Source organism: Kogia breviceps, chromosome 10 (assembly GCF_026419965.1).
Source record: "Kogia breviceps isolate mKogBre1 chromosome 10, mKogBre1 haplotype 1, whole genome shotgun sequence".
Taxonomy (NCBI): domain Eukaryota; kingdom Metazoa; phylum Chordata; class Mammalia; order Artiodactyla; family Physeteridae; genus Kogia; species Kogia breviceps.
In genome coordinates this window covers 70443809-70465953 of record NC_081319.1, presented here as the reverse complement: position 1 = coordinate 70465953, position 22145 = coordinate 70443809, and the positions used below count along the sequence as shown (strand labels likewise).

Below are 22145 nucleotides of genomic sequence, written 5' to 3'. Positions count from 1 at the left end.
AGTGGATAGTACTGATCTGAGGCTCCTGAAGACCTACCCTGCTACCTCTTTAGTTGTTTTTTATGGTCTGTCTGACCTCTCATCCATTCCTTTACTTTCTGGTAACTGCTTAGATTTACAAGGTAAAATAGCAAGTGAAACTCTGTGGCCAACCTTTAGAATAAGATAATTAAGTGTACTAATAGACAATGAAAATCTTCAATTCTTCAAATTATTGGATTGGTGCTTCAACATTAGAAAAAAAAGGAGGGGGAGTGAGCACAGGAGAATAGCCTTCATTAGTGTCTGTAGAGATGGACTATGTGTTTATGGAGGATTAAAGAGGGAATACAAGAATCATTCTGGGGAGGAAACTCACGCATGCACAGACACACCAAAATAGGATGAAGAATGTATTCCATCTCCAACCTTCCCCACATGTCTAGGTTGTTTGTTTTTTAAAATAAATTTATTTATTTATTGGCTGCATTGGGTCTTCATTGTTGCACCCAGGCTTTTATCTAGTTGTGGTGAGTGGGGGCTGCTCTTCGTTGTGGTGCGCGGGCTTCTCACTGCAGTGGCTTCTCTTGTTGCGAAGCATAGGCTGTAGGCACACAGGCTTCAGTAGTTGTGGCATGCGGGCTCAGTAGTTGTGGCTCACAGGCCCTAGGGCACACAGGCTTCAGTAGTTGTGGCACACAAGCTCAGTAGTTGTGGCTTGCAGGCTCTAGAGAGCAGGCTCAGTAGCTGTGGTGCATGGGCCCAGTTGCTCTGCAGCATGTGGGATCTTTCTGGATCAGGGCTCGAACCCGTGTCCCCTGCATTGGCAGGCAGATTCTTAACCACTGTGCCACCAGGGAATTCCCTAGGTTTTGGTTTTTTTAAAATCTATTTTTCTTTTGGCTTCTAATTTGTCTCTTTTCTTCTATGTGTACGAATTTAGACTGTTCCCTTGATGGAATGTAGCTGTTAAAAAGATGACCAAAAACTGCTGGGAGATGAGGATGCAGGGTGGTGTAGCAGATCTAAAGACCAAACAACATGGAAAGCTGTTTACTTAAGTTGAAAAAGAACTTAGAGATCACCCTGTTCCATTTTCCACCCAAATCCAAAAACTTTTCATATACGGAATAAAGGCTGCCTGTGTGACAACATCAGTATTCATCTAACATACCAAATATATACTGAGAAATGGGGGAAATCCTCTGAAAATATATTTTTTTCAACAGGGAAAAAACATGAAGAAGAAAAAACATGATGCCATTGTTTGGGAACCTAAACAACTTCTGAATCTCTCTCCCAAAGTAACAAATTGTTGCAAATCACTGCGGTTGAAATACAGTTTTCAGAAGGTGAAACACAGTTTTCAGAAGGCTTACATGTCCCAACTTGTCAGCTCCCAGCCAGTTTCAGCCATGTCAAGGAACCCAGGTAAGATATTATTTGTATTAAACTAAGTTAAATATTCGACTTAGCTTGTATTTTTCTTGATATTGAGGATATAAAATTAAACATTAACTATAAGTAGTGAGTCATAAATCTATTCATCAAAGTTCTTACATAGGAAAATCTAAAACTGACTTTGCTTCATGGTATAAATCTCTTAGTTTCTATTAGCCCTGAATCATTGATGTGACAAATAATTAAGATGATCCCAAATTGACTGAAATAGATCAAATTTATCTTTTAATAAAAATTTATGTTTAAACTTGACCTGAAATGTCTGCATTGTTAAGGTAGGGAAAATTCAGTTTAGGTTCCTTCTTGATTTAGTCAGTATAGGAAGGAACATGAGGGAAAGATAAACGTGAAATTTTGTTTTTCAAAAAGATGTGATTCCTAAATGTCCCAAAATGTCGGAAAATTAAAGTGTTATTTTTGAAAAGCATTAAAAAGTGTTACGGTTATATGTATGAGATTTTAGACTTAAAAAAGATTTTCGATTAAAAATATGCTAGACACCTGAAAGGAATTATTAAAATTAATCTCAAACTATTCTCCAATTTAAAAGAATTACATGCCACTGAGAAAGTGGAAATTTCAAGCATCCTGATAGATGCTTGCCACCATATCAAATATGGTATCCATTTTCTAGAAAGAACTCAATCGACTAAAATTTCGAATTTTCATCTGGGCAGGTGTCAACAATGATTTCTCAAAGCCTGAGACTGTCATCTATGAATACCTTCTAAAACGTATATTTTGCTTTTTAAAATTGAGATGTAATTCATACACCATAAAGTTCAAACTTTTAAAGCACACAATTCAGTGGTTTTTAGTATATTCATAAAGTTGTGCACTATTCTAGAGCTTGTATTTTATTGTAAACCTTTTCCAATGTTTTCACACCCACTATACTAAAGCCTCACAGAACCCTCACGAAACTGAGGTGCACTGTGCGCGGTTGCCACATTTACCCCCAAAGCTTTCTTAATTACAATTTCACCTCAAAAGCAGAAGCAGGGTGAAGAATTAATAATGCTACTACCTTAGGGTTAGGGAGTAACAGCCAACAACCTAAGCTACCTGTTCGTTTTCTCGCCTAGAGCTCTCGTTTTACTATGTATGTAAAATCTTAATTGCGCCTGGCATTTTCGACTGGTGCATCACCAGTGCGCATTCAACGACCGCCGAACAGGAACAAGGGAAGCCCCGATTAGAGATAGTAGCCGACACAATCCACCTTCCCCCCGCCCAATTTCCTTCCCTGACAGGCTCAGGAGGAAGCAGTGCTTTTCTCCCCTTATATTTTACGGTATCACTAAAGGAATGGGGGATGTGCAGACTGAGAGGTGCGGTGTGAGAGGGCTATAGAATTGTTATTTCGGCGTCGAGACCGCTAACGCCAGGGTCAGCGGAGGTGCCGGGCGGAATACCCCAGGTGCCCCGCCTCCCTCCCTCTCACTCTACTCTGAGGCAGGGAACCAGCAAGACGCACCACCTCCTGCGCGGGAGACCGCCTCCGACCAACGCGCGCCGTCTGCGCTTCCCATTGGTCACAGCTCCCACGTGACGTCTACCGCCAGCCCCGCCCCAAGCGCTTTGCCAGCCGGAGAGCGGGTCTGAGCTGCGCAGCTGGGCACGGAGCCCGCCCAGGTGTGGGAGGTCGCGCAGACGACCCTGCGAAGCTCTCCTGCTGGGAACCTGATTGGATGGATGGATGGATGATGGATGAGATAGATAAATGATAGAGATAGATTAGATAGATAGGTTATTTAAGATAGATACCGCAAGTACTGCCCAAAGTAAAACTCTTAATGAAGAAGCTGATCGAGAAGGTCCTTTTCTCCCCTTAGTGGCTTTTGTCCTCCCTGAAGCCCAAATTTATCTCTGTTACTTTGGGGAGGCTGGAAACTGACTCACTGAAGCCCAAATTTATCTCTGTTACTTTGGGGACATCTACACTACACGTATGAACATAACTCTTTTGGGAAAAAAACAACCCATAGTATTTGTATGGGGAATTAAAGACAGTTCTTAAAAAAGTTGAGGTGGTGGGTAGGATTTGGGGAAGTCCAGAGCAACCATCCTGATATGTCATTTAAGATAAATTAGACACTCTTGGGAAAACAAAAATGATTAAAAGTGCAAAGAGGCCCTGCCCACCTCTAAAAATGTAATAAGTATCGATAGGAAAGGGCAGAATTAAAAGTGTTTACACACACGTAGGGGAATTCCCTGGTGGTCCAGTGGTTAGTGCTCTGTGCTGCCACTGGAAGGGGCCCGGGTTCAATCCCTGGTCGGAGAACTAAGATCCCACAAGCCGCGTGGCATGGCCAAAAAATTATAACAAAATAAAAAATATATAAACACACACATATATATGTATACATACACATATGTATAGCTAGTGTAAATGGGATATATTAATTGTAGACGTCAGTAGAGGGTCCAGTTATTCAGCTTCTTCCTCCCTTTGAGAGTGCCTGGATGCTCATTTTGCCTTTTTCTTTTTTTTTTTTTTTTTTTTTTTGGTGCTTCTAAGGCTCACCACCTCTCCCTTTCCTCCTCTAGATTGACACATTTACTTTTTTTATTCATCAAAAAAAAATACTAGGGCTTACTATATTCTAGGCACTGTGCTAGGGGTGACAATGGTGAACAAAAACAGTAACAGCCCCTTCCTTCCTGGAGCAGACAATCTGGTAAAGGAGGCAGATAGAAGTCAATTACACACACCAATGTTAAATATAATGTGATAGGTGCTAAGAAGAGGTCCAGATGCTGTAATGGGGCTTTGACCTACTAGGAAGGTTAGAGAAGGCCTCCCTTGAGATGTAACCCAAGACTGAGACCTGAGGGGGTTAAGGAGGGTGCAAGTTGCAGGCAGAAGGAATGGCTTGTTCGAGAGCTAGTAGCCTCTCCCCTTCCAATGACTGTCCATCTCACCTATTTCCACTAAACACACATTAATCTTGCCTTTTAGTTGTCAGAAGACATTTTTTTCTTTCAATCCCAAGTTCTTAGGGAGTAATGGTAACCCATAATTATTGTTATAGACAATGTGTATCCAATAGGTAAGTATGCTAATATACACATCTAATATGCATAATCATCTCTGTCATTTTACGTAATGAAAACATGCAATGATCGTAACAAAATCTAGACTACGATGTATCCAATGGAACTGAAAGTGCTATAGATATTCGAAGTGGTGAGAGATTACATTATTTTGGAAGACTCAAAAAAGGTAACTTAGAGAAAGTAATTTTTGAAATATGCTTCACAGGTAAGACTTGGTCGAATGGAGATACAGTTTAGTTAGAGCATAAGGTTCAAGAAGAAGAATGAGGAGGACGGACAGATAAGTTGAGATTATTTTCAGGGCATTGAAAACCAGTCCCAAGACTGTAGAAACTAAATGGAAATGTTTTATTTAAGTTTTAAGGACTTTTCTAAGATAATTTTCCCCTCCAATGTTGACCTTGGAAAACTTAAAATCTACAAAAAAGTTGCACAGATAAGTCTGTAGTTATGCATATACTCTTCACATGGATTTACCATTTTTTTGGCCACATTTGCTTTCTGTCTCTCTCTCTCTCCACACACACATACACACACAGAGGCACATACTCATGAATGCATACACAGATGTTTTTCTTTGCTAAACCATTTGAGATAAAGTTGCAGACATAACTAACTTGATCTCCAAATAATTCCACATATTGTCTCCTAAGAACAAAGATATTTTTCTGCATAATCTCAGTACAATGATGACAATTCTTGGATAGTTTTAAAATTAAAATGAGAATAAGTATTTATGTTAATAATAATAGTAATGCATTACTTATTTTAAATGGCTTGCAACAGTGGCTGACATATTGTAAGTGCTATATAAGTGTTTTCTTAAAAAAAAACACACACTTTCAAGGTTGGGAAACTAAAGAATAAGAAAAGGCATATAGTGAAAAGTCTCTCCTGCATTCTTGTCCCCCATCTGCTCAATTCCTATCATAGGAAGCCACTGTTCTTAGATTCTTGGGTATCCTTCCAGAGGTTCTTTTTGCGAATATGAACAATTGTGAATATAAATTTATATACCCCTCCTTTTTTAGACAAAGGTAGCACATTAAACACACTGTTTTTACTTGTTTTCTCACTTAACACTATGATCTGGAGATCTCTCTGCATTAATACTTACAGAGATTCCTAATTCTTATTTATAGCGGCAATAATATTCCATAGTGTGGATACACCATCATTTATTTAAGTAGTTTCCTACTGATGTACATTTGGGTTGTTTCCAAACACTTAATCTTGAAACCAATGCGACAATAGATAACCTCAAGGACATTTGCATTTGTAAAATTTGATAAATAGATACATTGCCCCCCACAGAGGTTGTACCAATTTACACTTCCACGACCAATTGTGAGAGAGTCTCCAGGATTTTGATAAGGTTCTATACCAAGAGTTTAAAATATGTGAATGTGCATTATTATTGCTATTTTGCAACTTTAAATGAAAGGAGAGCTGTCTTCACGACAAAGGAAAAGGTAGGGCTGTCCTTAGATCAACTTACAGGGTAGCCAACATTTTTCCTCCAACCCTTTTCTGTCCCATTCTCTCCACCCCCTTATGCAACTTTATAATCATAATCAACAATATCTGTGTAGGGCACTGAGCTAGGTTCCAGTTACGAAATAGATACACGTGCTCAAGGGTTTTGCCACTTAGTTGGTCAGACATACACAAAATACAAATAGTTATTGAGTTCCAGAATGCAAAACTTGCTTTGGGCACAATCTTTTGTTGCATCCTATCTCTAGGTCCTTACTTCTCTGCCCCTTTGCCTACCCAATTGGGATACCCAAGGCTAGTTGGCATCCTTACAGCTCCTTCATTTCTCCCAACGTCCATTAATGAAACTTATCCAACTTGTATTCCATCTTTCCACTGCAGATACTAGATTTTGTATTCCCCAGGTGACAATTAATCAGGTAAAATAATAGTTGCAAATCATTATGCTTTTGATTGGCACAGGTAGGGCTGGCCCTAAACCCATTTTGAAGTAGATGATATTCGTTTGGAGGGTGTCCCCACTCGGTTGCCCTTTCTTCTCTCTGGGCACCTTCCCTTTTGCGTGAACTCTCAGCCCTCACTGTTGCCCTCACCTTTTCTCAGGTAATTGTCAAATTATCCTTGCTGGGGTGTCAGTTAACTGTTAGGGTGTCATTTCAAAATGGCTTGAGGTGAGACACTCTTGAAACAACAGTAGAAACTGAAATGACAGGAAACATGGTTGCAATTTTGATCAAAGGGCCATATATTTCACCTACTATTTAAGCCACCTACTTAGGAGCTTACCCTTGGCTGAGGCGAATTAATGCACTGACAACCTGGCTCTCCCTGCCCCCATCTCAACCCTCCCACTTTATTCTGTGGAGCCTCCTGGAGCTCTGGGGACCCTTGCCCTCAGAGCTCTTTACTTTTTAACCCAGCCAGGTTCATCACTTCATATAAAGGACTTGAGCATCCTCGGATTTTGGTATCTGCCAGGGGAGGGGAGAATGTTCTGGAAACAATGCCCCTCGATACCAAGGCACAACTGTACTTTTAAATTTTTATTAGCCGGAGTTTTAACACATACATTCTGTCTTCCAGCCACAACCAACTCTTCCATGTTTTTTCCATCAGGTGATTCTAAAATTTAAAAACCAACAATCTTGGTTTACGTTATTGTATCTATGTAAATATAGTCTAACACCAAGTCCAGTAGTAGTAGCTAAGACATATGACATAGGACTTATTGTATACCAGGCATTTCATGAACACTATTGTTTAATATTCAGAATAATCTTAAAGTCCCTTTTGACAAATGAGGAAACTGAGGCACAGAGAATCTAAGAACAGGAAATTAGAAAGTAACTGAGTCAAGACTTTCCCCTAGGTGAGGATAGGATAAAATTTTCTTTTCTTTAGATCCAAGTTTAGGACTCTTGCCAGCTGGAAAGAGAATGCACATCAAGGTCATATATACATATATTTTCTTTATCTTTTTTTGGGGGGTGATGGTGGTCTTTAACTCTGGTCAGTTTTCTTGTTTTCCATTTCTGTTGGTGACTAATTTCAGCCACTTCAGGATTCCCCTCTTTCTCAGCAGATGGTTGAGTTCTCTGCTTCATGGACAAAACTGATGTCATTGGGGGTAAACACCTTAATCTCCTTAGCCCTTATTGCAGCCTTCCTTACATGAGCATCACATCTTCTCTCTTTCTATCCTGTCTCAAAGGGAAGAACCCCCCAACCCCATTCAAAATTTATCCTTTCTCACGTTTTCATTCTCATTTCTCCTAAACCTCTGGGACTCCGCCTCAACAATTTGCTCTACTCTACCTTCCATTTTCCATCACTCCTGTGCTAATTCCTCTCCTCAACCTACAAACCTGCTCAAGACTCCCAACTTAGAGAATTCCTTCAACACACCTCTCCCTCTCGCTACTGTCCATTCTCTCTCATTCCTTCATCAGGGCACCTCTTGGAAGAATAGTCTACACTTACTGATGCCAAGTCTAGTCTGGTAGCTTGAATTCACGCTTCAGTCGTGCAAACTTCCTTTCATTCTCATTGCGTGACTAATTCCCTTTTGCTGTACTTCAATCCTGGGTGGTACTGGTAATCCTTTTTTAAAGGAGCAGTGTGTCCTTGGTAAGAGACTTTGAGCCTTCCTGAGGTTGACAAGTAGTCCTGCTAAATGTAAGCACATTTCTTGGAAATTATTATTCAGATTAGGTACTGTTAACAATCGGACATTCAACTATAATATGTTTAATTGATTCTGAGAGGGTGTGTCCTTTGAGATGGGGCAATTACTGTTGATTTTATACTTGAAAGATTAAAATGTTCAAAATGATTGACTCTTAAGCATTAGCTAATGGCTTAATGCTCTCCTAAAAGAAGCCACTTTCCTTTACTTGAAGAAGAGGTCACACTGAGTTTGAGACAAAGCCTTGAGTTCCATTGAGGTGGTGTGTTTCTGAAAAGGGAGGCATGTGTTTTCCAATCTGGAAGCAGATGGTCCAGCATGTGGAGAGGCCAAGACTTCCAATACCCTCTTGTCCACTTGTTATTTTACAAAGGTAAAAGGTTGTGCAAAGAAGAACTACAATCCTGCAGCCTGTGGAACAAAAACCAAATTCACAGAAAGATAGACAAGATGAGAGGGCTATGTATCAGATGAAGGAAAAAGATAAAACCCCAGAAAAACAACTAAATGAAGTGGAGATAGGCACCCTTCCAGAAAAAGAATTCAGAATAATGATAGTGAAGATGATCCAGGACCTCAGAAAAAGAATGGAGGCAAAGATTGAGAAGATGCAAGAAATGTTTAACAAAGACCTAGAAGAATTAAAGAACAAACAAACAGAGATGAACAATACAATAACTGAAATGAAAAATACACTAGAAGGAATCAATAGCAGAATAACTGAGGCAGAAGAACGGATAACTGACCTGGAAGACAGAATGGTGGAATTCACTGCTGTGGAACAGAATAAAGAAAAAAGAGTGAAAAGAAATGAAGACAGTCTAAGAGACCTCTGGGACAACATAAAACGCAAAAACATTTGCATTGGGCTTCCCTGGTGGCGCAGTGGTTGACAGTCCGCCTGCCGATGCAGGGGACATGGGTTCATGCCCCAGTCCAGGAGGATCCCACATGCCACGGAGCGGCTGGGCCTGTGAGCCATGGCCGCTGAGCCTGCGCGTCCCGAGCCTCTGCTCCACAATGGGAGAGACCAAGTGGTGAGAGGCCCATGTACCATGCAAAAAAAAAAAAAGATGTTAAAAAAAATTTGCATTATAGGGGTCCCAGAAGGAGAAGAGAGAGAGAGAAAGGCCCTGAGAAAATATTTGAAGAGATTATAGTCAAAATCTTCCCTAACATGGGAAAGGAAACAGCCACCCAAGTCCAGGAAGCACAGAGTTCCAGGGAGGATAAACCCAAGGAGAAACATGCCTAGACACATAGTAATCAAATTGGCAAAAATTAAAGACAAAGAAAAATTATTGAAGGCAACAAGGGAAAAATGACAAATAACATACAAGGGAACACCCATAAGGTTAACAGCTGATTTCTCAGCAGAAACTCTACAAGCCAGAAGGGAGTGGCATGACATAGTTAAAGTGATGAAAGGGAAGAACCAAGATTACTCTACCCTGCAAGGATCTCATTCAGATTCGATGGAGAAATCAAAAGCTTTACAGACAAGCAAAAGCTAAGAGAATTCACCACCAAACCAGCTCTACAACAAACGCTAAAGGAACTTCTCTAAGTGGGAAACACAAGAGAAGAAAAGGACCTACAAAAACAAACCCATAACAATTAAGAAAATGGTAATAGGAACATACATATCAATAATTACCTTAAACATGAATGGATTAAACGCTCCAACCAAAAGACACAGGCTCGCTGAATGGATACAAAAACAAGACCCATATATATGCTGTCTACAAGAGACCCACTTCAGACCTAGTGACACATACAGACTGAAAGTGAGGGGATGGAAAAAGATATACCATGCAAATGGAAATCAAAAGAAAGCTGGAGTAGCAATACTCATATCAGATAAAATAGACTTTAAAGAATGTTACAAGAGACAAGGAAGGATACTACATAATGATCAAGGGAACAATCCAAGGAGAAGATATAACAATTATAAATATATATGCACCTAACATAGGAGCACCTCAATACATAAGGCAACTGCTAACAGCTATAAAAGAGGAAATAGAAAGTAACACAATAAGAGTGGGGGACTTTAACACCTCACTTACACCAATGGACAGATCATCCAAACAGAAAATTAATAAGGAAACACCAGCTTTAAATGACACAATAGACCAGATAGATTTAATTGATATTTATAGGACATTCCATCCAAAAACAGTTGATTACACTTTCTTCTCAAGTGCGCACGGAACATTCTCCAGGATAGATCACATCTTGGGTCACAAATCAAGCCTCAGTAAATTTAAGAAAATTGAAATCGTATCAAGCATCTTTTCTGACCACAATGCTATGAGATTAGAAATCAATTACAGAGGGCTTCCCTGGTGGCGCGGTGGCTAAGAGTCCGCCTGCCGATGCAGGGGACATGGGTTCGTGCCCCGGTCTGGGATGATCCCACATGCCACGAAGTGGCTAGGCCCGTAAGCCATGGCCGCTAAGCCTGCACGTCCAGAGCCTGTGCTCCGCAATGGGAGAGGTCACAGAAGTGAGAGGCCCAAGTACCGCAAAAAAAAAAAAAAAAAAAAAGAAATCAATTACAGGGAAAAAAACGTTAAAAACACAAACACATGGAGGCTAAACAATACGTTACTAAATAACCAAGAGATCACTGAAGAAATCAAAAAATACCTAGAGACAAATGACAATGAAAACATGACGATCCAAAACCTATGGGATGCAGCAAAAGCAGTTCTAAGAGGGAAGTTTATAGCAATACAAGCCTACCTCAAGAAACAAGAAAAAAAAAAAGATTGTGCAAATACTCTTCATACTCTCTTAAGGCTCTGGGATTCAGGAGTGGTCACTACCAGCAATAAAGTCCATATGTACTGAAATGACTTTCCCTGAGAATAATCACCTCCCAGGAATGAAATAGGGGATTAAAGCTGTGAGTGCTTAAAATTATGCCTAGTGACGAAAAAAAAATTAATCGGTCGATCTAAGAAAGAAATGGAAAATTTTATTTGAGCCAAATTGAGGATTATAACCCAGGAACAGCCTCTCAGAAAGCTCTGAGAACTGTTCTGCCTGTTAAAGGTCAAAGCACTGTTATATAAGTTTTTGAGACAGGAGGCTGTACATTAAATGACATATTGTTGACAATTTACATAACCCAGATCTACAAGTAGTGGGTCATGGGTTATGGTGGCCCCTTATAAGAGTAACAAGGAAGGTTATCTCCTAGGGAGGTCTGGTTACCGCAGATTCACAATACACACTAAAGGGGAAGGAGGAGGCCGAAACAGGCAAAGAAAAGTTTTATGTTTAAATTTTTCTTGTCTGCCATAAAATATGAATTTTATTTCATCAGTAGTGATGCAGGTAGAGTACTGTAAAGTTTAACACAGAGGAATACCCTTTTGGAAGAAACTATAAAACAATTCCTTCAGTTTAAACTAAGCCACATTTTAATTGGCTTCACTTTGGACCATAACCTTCCTGTATGACCTTTTATTGTTTTGGACTTTATCACTGCCTCTCTGCCCCTCCTCACATGATTTGTAGTTATGATATCTTCAAGTTACCCCAAATTTTCAACCATGCTATCTCTTCTACCAAATCTCCCTTTCCTCAGGGACTTGCCTTTTAGAGCCATTCTCTTGCTCTAATCTCATCACTCTCTAGGTCTGGCACACTGTTGGATCCACCTTTTGCTAAATCTTCTTTTTCTTGGCTTAGTCATACTCTGTTTTACTGGAAAACTTTCTCAAGAGGCTTCCTAAGAAATTATGCATGGGAGAACAACTTCTTGAGTCCTTGCATGTCTGCAAATGTCTTTCTTCACCTCTCACAAATTATTGAGAATTAGATAGGCAGAGACTTCTAGGTTGAAAATAATTTTTAATAAAATCCTTGAGGGCATTAATTGCTCTACTATATTCTAGTACCCATTATTGATGGGAAATCAGTCATCAAACTAATCCATGTTTCTCTTTGGAGAATTTTAGCATCTCCTTCTGCTTGGTATTTTGAAATAACGATATGCTCCAGAGGTGAGGATTTTATTTCCCCATTTGTTGTCCTGAGAACTTGGTGGGGTTTTCTTTTTTTTGGTGGGACTTTCTAATCTGAAGTTTGGTGTCCTTTAGCTCTGGGAAGTTGTCTTATGACAATTTCCCCCCTCTATTTCTCTCTTTCTGTGACTCTCATTTTTTTAAAAAATATTTATTTATTTGGCTGCATCGGGTCTTAGTTGAGGCATACAGGGTCTTCATTGCGGCATATGGGATCTTTAGTTGTGGCATGCAGGCTCTTTTGTGGCATGTGGGCTTCTCTCTAGTTGTGATGCGCAGGCTCCAGAGCGCACAGGCTCAGTAGTTGTGGCGTGTCGGCTCTAGAGTGCACGGGCGCAGTAGTTGTGGCACGTGGGCTTAGTTGCCCTGTGGCATGTGGGATCTTAGTTCCCCAACCAGAGATCGAACCCATGTCCCCTGCATTGGAAGGTGGATTCTTAACCACTGGACCACCAGGGAAGTCCCTCTGTGACTCATTCATCAGATGCTGGTCTTTCCATATTGGTTCTCTATATCACCTATCTTTTCTCTCATATTTTAAAATTTCTAATTTTTTTCTGAGTGATTTCCTTTACTTTATTTTTTCAGACCATCAATTGTATTTTTAATTTTAGCAATCATATTATTAAATCTGAAAGATTTTGTTGTAGGTTTATTCTTTTTTCATAGCATTCTCTTTTGTTTCCTAAATGTAATATTTTCTTAACTCTCTCTAAACATATGCATTAGAATTTGCAAACATTCCCTTCTGTTCCTTGAATTATATCTGTTTTCTTCAGTGTTACTGTTTTGGTTGTTTATCTGGCATTTCTCTTTCATTCTGTCGTTCTTCTCAGTTGCCTGGTGATATTTTGTTATTTTAAAGAAATACTGACCGGTTAGCTGGTGTGGGTTTTTTCTGTTGTTATGAGTACGACTGTTTCCCCAGGTGGTAGCAGTAGCCACCATGTTCCAGGTGCTGTCCTGCACAGGTTAAATATATTAATTCATTTAATCATCTCAATAACACCTCTACAAGGTAGTTACTGTGGTACCTCATTAAGTTTAATATTCCATCGATTGTAAAATATACTATAATTTTGTTTCCTGCTAAGAAGGTAAACAATGCTGTTGGACTATGACATGCCATAGACTATAAAACACATTGTTTTGGAGGCATAAAATCTTAGAATTGATAAAATAATACATTATCATTCCCATTTTATAGTTGAAGAAACTGACTCATAGAGAGATTAAATAACTTTCCCAGGTTACATAGTTTTATCCGTAGTGGATTTTACATTTGAACCCAAATGATCTGGCTTCAGAATCTTACCACTATGCCTAACTGCTTCTCCAGGGCTCCTCACTGAGTGGGGACTCAAATGGGGGCTCTGAGTTGTGGGAGCTTTAGGTGATGAGTTAGGGAAGCTGGCTTTCTGGCCCCAGGTCCCTCAAATGCCAGAACAAAGAGACCTTTAACCCAAGGCACCAACATTCATAAGGAAGTTTTAGCTTTCTCACAAGATTTGTTCTCCTCTATTAGAGAAGAGTGATCTGGATTTTTTACCTGAACTCTGATGGGTCTAGTGGGCTGGGGCTGTCAAGGGTACCAAGTGGTACAGTTGATCCTCATCAGAATTATAGTCAATGGCATGTCTCCCTTTCCCAGCTTCAGGGTCTTGGTGGACTAAATGGGTTTGCTGTCCTGGGTTCTTGGCACTTTCTCTGTCTGGCTCACTTGTCCATATCTTGTCTTCTCTGCTTTCTGACTTCTGGAAACCTACATAGATCTCTCATCTGCTCTTGACCTTGCTTCCCATTCTCTTCACTGTTGTGGTTTTACTCTTTTTTATACTTTCATTTTGGTGGGGTCTTGGGAGAAGACTGGGACTAGGAGAAATGGAGAGGTCAGTGCTTGCGCTCAGTCTTGAACCAGAAGGCCCTAGACCTCCAGTTTTAGTGAACAAAATCAAGATCATAAAAGGATGACCATCATTTGAGAAAATAAAATATTCACATTATAGCTGGCAGTGGAAAAGCACTTATAAAACCTTAGAAGCATATTTGCTTAAAAGTTTTCCTAAATGCAACTGAAGGATTCTCAACATACAACAATATTTTTAAGAGTTCCAATACATTGAGGCTTATTATTTGCTTTATGAAGGAATTATTCTTTCAAAAAGATTAACCATGAGATTTTTCCAAATTCACCACTAGGTCATTTAGACTACAATTTTATTTTCAGAACTCTGTGTGGATATGTATATATCCACACAACTTTTCAGCATAAAGTGAGATACTTTTTCCCTCTGGATATTAAAAATTCAATACTTGGAAAATAATAGAGCACTTGAAATGTGGCCAGTGCAATTGAGGAACTGAATTTTAAGTTTGATTTAATTTTCATTAATTTAAGTTTAAAAAACGGATTCTTAATTGTTGGAGAAGTTTTAGGTATGTTTGGAACAACTTGGATATACGAATTTACTTTTTAACTGTAAACTTCATGAAATCAAAATACAAGGTTTTCCAATGAAATTAGTTGATATCTGGATTGAGATGTGCTCTAAGTATAAAATAAACACCGCATTTTGAAAACTTAAATATAATAAAGAGTGTAAAACATATTAATAATTTTATATTGATTTTGCATTATAGTGATAATACTCTGGATATATTGTCCTAAGTAAAATATATTACTAAAATTATTTTTACCTGATTTTACCAGAAGAACATTTAAAATTCATATGTAGCTTGAATTATATTTCTACTGGGCAGAGTTGATCTATTTCAGTGCAAGGCTTTGCTTTTCGACAGTCATTATGATGCTGGGATTTCATCCCTCTCCTTGTCTAAGACAGTTTTAAGTGACTAGTGGTGAGTGATTTACAGAATTAATGGAGTTTTCTCTCTGAATCCTTATGCAGATCACAACCCACCTTCTCAGCCCATGGAGAATAGCATTGAGCAGAACCATCACCAGGAGGAAATAATCCACAAGTTGGCCAGGCAGCTGAGAAACATTGGGGACAGCATCGATCATAGAATGGTTCAAGAGGTGAGAATTCAGTTTCCCCAGTAAGGGCCTGTCAGGGAGGAGGAAAGCACAAACAGAACAATGGTTGTCAAGTGGCTGGGATGCCCAGGAATTAGCAGAACACATAGATTAATGATGACTGGATTACCAAGCATTAGGTCTGAAAATTGTGAACCTGGGTCAAAGCCAGTATTAGATGTCACACTTGCTACTCAAACAGTGTGGTCCACGGACCAGCAGCATCAGCATCGTTTGGCAGCTGGTCAGACGTGCAAAATCTCGGGCCCCAGCCCACAACTCTGGAATCAGAATTTACCATTTTACACACACCCTAGGGGATTTGAGTGCACATTAAAGTGTGAGAAACTTTGCTCCATACCCTCAAACTAGGAGGCATGTTAGATTCACCTGTGAAGTTTTAAGAATTACAGATGCTGGGCCCCACCTTGAGAGATTGGTCCAGGTGAATCTAACACTCCGTCAGGGAGGAGAACCTTTGCCTTAGATGGTGGTCATCCTCCTTGAACCAAACCAGGTTATGATCTAAGCCCAACTCCCCCTGATTTCTTTGTTTCTCCTGGTTATTGTAAGAGATATAAGGGAAACAGGAAAGAATAATGATTACTGTTTCAAATCTTAGGGGTGATGAAATCCACAGCCCACTTAGTTTTCCTCCAGAACAACCTGTAGTTGGCAGCAGCTAGAGAATGATCACGTGGGGCTCTGTGGTAGGGGGGTGGCTGCCCCTCAGAGCCCAAATTCCTCCCCTTAAACGCATCACAGGACAGGTACCTGTGGTGATTTCTTGTTTATCACTGCTGCTGCCATCATGCTGACTTCAGGGAGTGCCAGGCCCTCTTCTATGCTCTGGTCCAAATGTGGCAGTACTCAGCCATGCCCTCAAATAAAACATTCCCTGAGACCAAACAAGAATGGAAGGTCCCAACAATAATGTTACTGAAAGCAAGAAGGAAACAAACACAAATAAAATACCGATAGACCAATTTCACTCAAACATTTATTGAGTTCCTACTATGTGCCAGACTCAGTTCCAGGCAGAGAGCAGGAATGGAAGATGAGCCTGCTGTCATAGGACTCATAATGTAGGAGAGACAAACAGTAAAGCAGATGACTAGACTCTAAGGGATACTGAGTGATGGAGAGTGACTTTGGATGGGCCATCAGGGAAGGCCTCTCTGGGGAGGCGATATTTGAGCAGAGACTGGAAGTGAGGGAGTGAGTCATGGGAATACCTGGGAGGAAAGTGTTCCAGACAGAGGAAACTGGGAGGGCAAAGCCCTTGGGATAGGAACAACAAGGAGGCCAGATTGGCTGGAGTCAGGGGTGTTGAAGTCCAGGAGTTGGCCTCCGTCCTAGCAGCGGGGGTAAGGTGTTTGGGTTTTGTGCCAAGTATAAAGGAAGCTTCTGGGGAGGGAGAGCAGGAGAGTGCCACGTGCTGATTTACATTTAGAATGAAGCCTGGCTGCTTGGTGCAGAGAGTAGGCTGTTCTGAACATTATGAGAGATAATCTATGTAAATCACTTGGAATAGAGACTGACCCACAGAAAATGATCAACAGATGTTATTGAAGTCAAAATATTAATTTGTTTCTGGCCTTTGCCCTTTCACTATTTGGAGTTGAACTCTTCTTTGCTGTGTATCATTTATTACAGGGCACTCATGATACTCTCCACCTCCCTTCCATGCTCCAGCTTCTTCTATAGTGTTCACTGATGCCCGTGCTTTATGAATTCTGGGCAAGTCCTTAGTTCAACTTTTCTGCTTCTTTGTTAGCTAACACCCTGAATACTCCTGGTTCCTTCTAATTTTCTCTCTGAAGAGGAGAACAGAGTAGGACAAATCACAACCACCTATTTTCTAAGTTTACCTCAACCCAATCAGTAAGTCACTTCTCCATGTAACCACCTCTTCCATTCCTCCATTTTTTTTTTCCTTTCTCTCCCTTACCTTTTTTTTGGTAATGATTTTTTTCCCTTACCTTTTAAGTTGTAATTTACTTATGTTTTAAATTTACCTCTGCAGCTTAATAAATTGACACTTTTCTTTCTTTTTTAAAAAAATAATAACTTTATTGAGAAATAAAATTCACATAACATACAATTCACCCATTTCAACAGTATAAGAAATGGTTTGTAGTATATTCATAGAGTTGTACAGCCAGTCATCACAATCAATTTTAGAACATTTTCATCACTCCAGAAAGACACCTCAAATCCAATAGTAGTCCCTTCTCATTTCCTCCCATTTTCCCCCATAGCCCCACCAATCTATGTTCTGTCTCTCTGGATTTGCCTATTCTGGAATTTCATATAAGGGGACTAATATAATATGTTGTCTTTACGTTTGGCTTCTTTCACTTAACACAATATTTTTTTTAAGGTTCATCCATGTTGTAGCATGAATCAGTACTTCATCTCTTTTTATTGTTGAATAATATTCTTTTTATGTATATATCACATTTTGTTTATCCATTCATCACTTGATGAACGTTTGGGTTGTTTCCACTTTTTGACTATTATAAATAATGATGCTATGAACATTTGTGTAGAAGTTTTTGTGTAGGCATGTTTTCATTTCTTCTGAGTACATACCTAGGAGTGGAATTGCTGGGTCATATGACAACTTTATATTTAACTTTTTGAGGAACTTCCAGACCATTTTCCAAAGTGGCTGCACTATTTACATTGTGGCCCACCAGCAGGGTACAAGGGTTCCTGTTTCTCCACATTCTTGTCAAAATTTATTGTTAACTGTCTTTTTGATTACAGTCAGCCTAGTGGGTATGAAGCAGAATCTCGTTGTGGGTTTGACTTGCACTTGCCTGATGGTTAATGTTGTGCATCTTTTCATGTGCTTATTGGTAATCTGTGTAACTCTTTGGAGAAATGTCTATTCAGATCCTTGGCCCATTTTTAAATTGGGTTGTCGGAGTTCTTTATATTCTAGATGTAAGTTCCTTATCAGATATATTATTTGCAAATATTTTCTCCCATTCTGAAGTTCGTCTTTCACCTCCTTTTATGTCTTTCACCTTCTTGATGTTCATGTAAGTGCAAAAGTTTTAAGTTTTGATGAATTTCAATTTATCTATTTTTCTTTTGTTCCTAGTGCTTTTGGGGTCATATCTAAGAAACCATTGCCTAATCCAAAGTCATGAAGATTTATACCTATGTTTTCTTTCAAGAGATTGACTTTTAGCTCTTAAATTTAGGTCTTTGACCCATTTAGAGTTAATTTTTTGTATATGGTATGAATTAAAAGTTCATCTTCATTCTTTTGCATATGGGTATTCAGTTGTTACAGCACCATCTGTTGAAAAGACTACTTTTTTCCTACTGAATTGCCTTGGTACCCTTGTTGAAAACCAACTAACTGTAAATTTTGGGGTTTATTTCTGGACTCTCAATTCTATTCCATTGATCTATATGACTACCTGTATGCCTGCCCTAGCTTTTCTTGCAACATTTTACAAAGCTAGCTTTGACCTAGACTTTTAAAGTAATCTTGTCTTGTACTGCAAAATTGCATTTTAGAACACTTTAAATAGACCACAGAATATTTTAAAAATAATTTTAAAAATTCCTCCTAAGTTTGCCTCTAAAATGATGAAGAGTAAAATGCATGATTTACTCTGCTACTTTAAGGCTTACCTCAAGCAACTATTACAGAATTTCAAATCTGGCATGGTATATTTCTTTCATATAGTCATTTATTCACCTTTTGTACTCTGTTTAATCAAGTGTTCACACTGATTCTCCAGATGTCTTCCTACTTTTGATGTATTTAAAGAAACCTTTATTCTTGCTCCTGGAACTCCCCAGCAAGGAGCTCACCAAGGTGTATTTTTGTCTACCAAATTGATTGTCCTTGAGCTATCACATAGCTTGACTTCTTATTCTTTTCACTTAAGCAAGTGTTCTGTGTTTTCAAATAGGCCTTGATTCTCAAAATAACATCCTCTATTTTGCCATCTAGTTTTGAGGGGTTCTGGTTCAAGGACCTGGTCTTTTTTTTTTTTTTTTAATCTGGAGCATGTAATTTTCCTAGATATAAAGTGTGTTTAAAAATAGTTGGTCTTGGGACTTCCCTGGTGGTGCAGTGTTTAAGACTCCATGCTCCCAATGCAGGGGGCCCGGGTTCGATCCCTGGTCAGGGAACTAGATCCCACACGCATGCTGCAACTAAGAGTTCGCATGCTACAACTAAGGAGCCCGCAGGCCACAACTAAGGAGCCTGCGAGCCTCAACTAAGACCTGGTGCAACCAAATAAATAATGTTAAAAAAATAGTCTTCCTGTTGCTTTTACAATCTTAGATGTGTCTTTGAAATTTTTCTCCATAGGACTCGCTCCTGGGTTCTAGAAACTTCCCCATCCCTGTCCCTACAGGCCTAGGAGTGGCAACAACTCTGCTGTTACCAGCCTACCCTTATGCCTCCTCACCCCACTTTTGTAGACAGTGTCTTTATCTGACCTTCCCTGAATTATTCCTAATTTGAGTATGCCATCTGTTTTCTCTGGGACCCTGACAGTAATGTATAAGGAATTTCTTAGTTTGTTAGAAAGACAAGAGGGAAATGAACATTTATTAAACATTTTCTTCTACGTACTCTGAGATACTCTTATGTATTTCACTTAATTTTCCAAATAACTCTATGAATTAGTGGAATAGGTATTTCAGGAGAGGCATTTGAGGTTCAGAGAGATTAGATATCCTATCCAAGGTTACTCAGCAACTAAGTGGCAAAACTGGAATTAAAATATACGAGCATCTGACTCAGTGCTCTATACATTTTCTTGTCTGCTTTGCTGGAAGGAAATTCATTCAATTCCTGTAACTGATATCAACTATAAAATGGAGAAAAAAAGTCCTTTCATGATCTCCAGTTATTGATAGGACAAAGTCTAAATCCTTAGCCTGCTGCTAATGGTTTATCATGCATTCATTCATTCATTCAGTCAACTAATATTTATTGAGCACCTACTATGTGTCAGGCTCCATTTAAGTGCTGGAGATATGGCAGTGATCAAAAGAGAAAACTTCCCTGATCTTGTGGAGACAAACAATAAACAAACAAACAAAGAATATAGTTTATCAGATAGTCATGAGGAGTGTTGGGGGATTTGCAATTTTAAGGGAAGGCCTCACTGAAGGTGCCTTCTGAGCAAAACCTTGACAGAGGTAGGGGAGGGTCCATGGACCTGGGGAGAGAGCAGTGGAGGCAGGTGAATAGCAAAGACTGAGGCAGGGGCATGTCTGGCATATTTGAAGAATAGCAAGGAGGCCAGGGTGGCTGAAGCTGAGTAATGCAGAAAGCCATAAAGATACGGTCAGAGAGGTGGGTGGCAGGGCCTTGAGGTCACTGTAAGGGCTCTTTTGAGTGCGGCCGAACCACTGGAGAGCACTGAGCAGAGGGGCCGCATAGCAACAGTCCCCGAGGCTGCTGAGTTGAGAACAGAATGCAGGAGGAGGGCAGGGCCAGGGAGAGCCCTTTCTGTCTGGGCCCCAGCCTTCTTCTCCCGATACTCCCATAAAAACAGTGGCATTTACTTACAGCTCCAGAAACCTGCTGTGGTCTTCACCACTTCCAACTTTGCTCGTATTCACCCATCTTCACCATCTAAGTCTGCTCTTCCAACCCCAAAGCAGACTCCTCTTACTCCTTTGAAAGGACTAAGACAGTGCTCTGGGAAGCCAGAGAAAGAGGTTAATCAACCCTGAAAAGATTGCCCCAATTTGCTGACGGTGAAGATGGGAAAACGTCCAGAGGAAAACCTCCCAAGGTGCTGTGAAGGGTATGGACATTATGGAACAGACTAAGATATTCTTCCACTCATACACTTCACGAAGCAGCGCTAGATGCTTGTCTGTGGCATTGACTGAATTAACATCAATACCGAATTTCTAACTTTGGATTATTTTATCACTTAAAAAACAAATTTAACCTCTTTTTGCTCTCTCTCTTAAACAGGATTTTCAACAAGAAGGCAGAGCTATCCTGGCTCATTTTGTCTTAGTTTTCTTTGGAGGAATTCACATGTTTTTGCGCTTTCTCTATTATAACCATGTGATGTAAAAGGAACGTAAATGTCAGGTTCTGCTTTCCTTCTACCCTCTGAGAAAATATGCATCCCACCGGGGCAGATGGAAAGAAGACCCGTCTCTACCTCCTCTGTTTTCACGCATCATTGTTGCTTTGTGCCTGGTTGTTGGAGAACTGCGGACTCACTGGCCATTTGTCTGTTCACTGGTCAATCAGAGATGAGATGTCTATGACCGCCTCATGGTAGAGCCCAAGGGACTTAGGAACCCAGGAGGCCTTGCTGCTTAGGAAACACCAGCGCTGTGGGCAGATCCAGTGCTCCTTGTAAGGAAACCTTGAACACTTCCTCTTATGAGGGAAATTGAACCTCATCCCCAAACCAGAGGTCACAGGAATGGGTGCTTTCTCCTGGGCCCCCTCCCTGGGTACCAGGCCCTCCAGCAGCCTGTTGACCCCACTCTCATTGCCCATGTCCAGACCTGCAGTGCCCCGTCCTCTTTTTACCTTTCTGTCTACCTCATATTCCTCCCTCCACCCTTTGAGAAGTATGGCAAGTGTTAAGAAAATTTGTTGTTATAAATGATAAGTTCTGTATATGCATTTTGAGTTCTTTGTAAGAAAAGTGTTATTTAAAAAATTAATAATTTAAAACATGAAATAAATATGGTTATTTTATTGAGCATGAAACACCTGCGCATATTTCTTTTGTGAAGGAGGGATTCCACTTGTTCCTACTCATATGGGGTCATAATTTTGTAGTTTGATCATATATAGCATCACCTTCGTCCTTCCAAAGGGAAATGTCCTCATTTTTTAGGTCTGTCTCAGGCAATGCCTATC

General features: G+C 39.9%; 1 protein-coding gene across 1 annotated transcript; it reads left to right on the top strand.

Moving 5' to 3' along the window:
- The first annotated feature begins 1217 nt into the window (after positions 1–1217).
- PXT1 (peroxisomal testis enriched protein 1) lies at positions 1218–21338 on the top strand. The gene is made up of 3 exons (XM_059077163.2): positions 1218–1410; positions 15132–15262; positions 21234–21338. Exons 1-3 carry the CDS (start codon positions 1218–1220, stop codon positions 21336–21338), a joined length of 429 nt encoding a protein of 142 aa, XP_058933146.1.
- Positions 21339–22145: the final 807 nt, after the last annotated feature.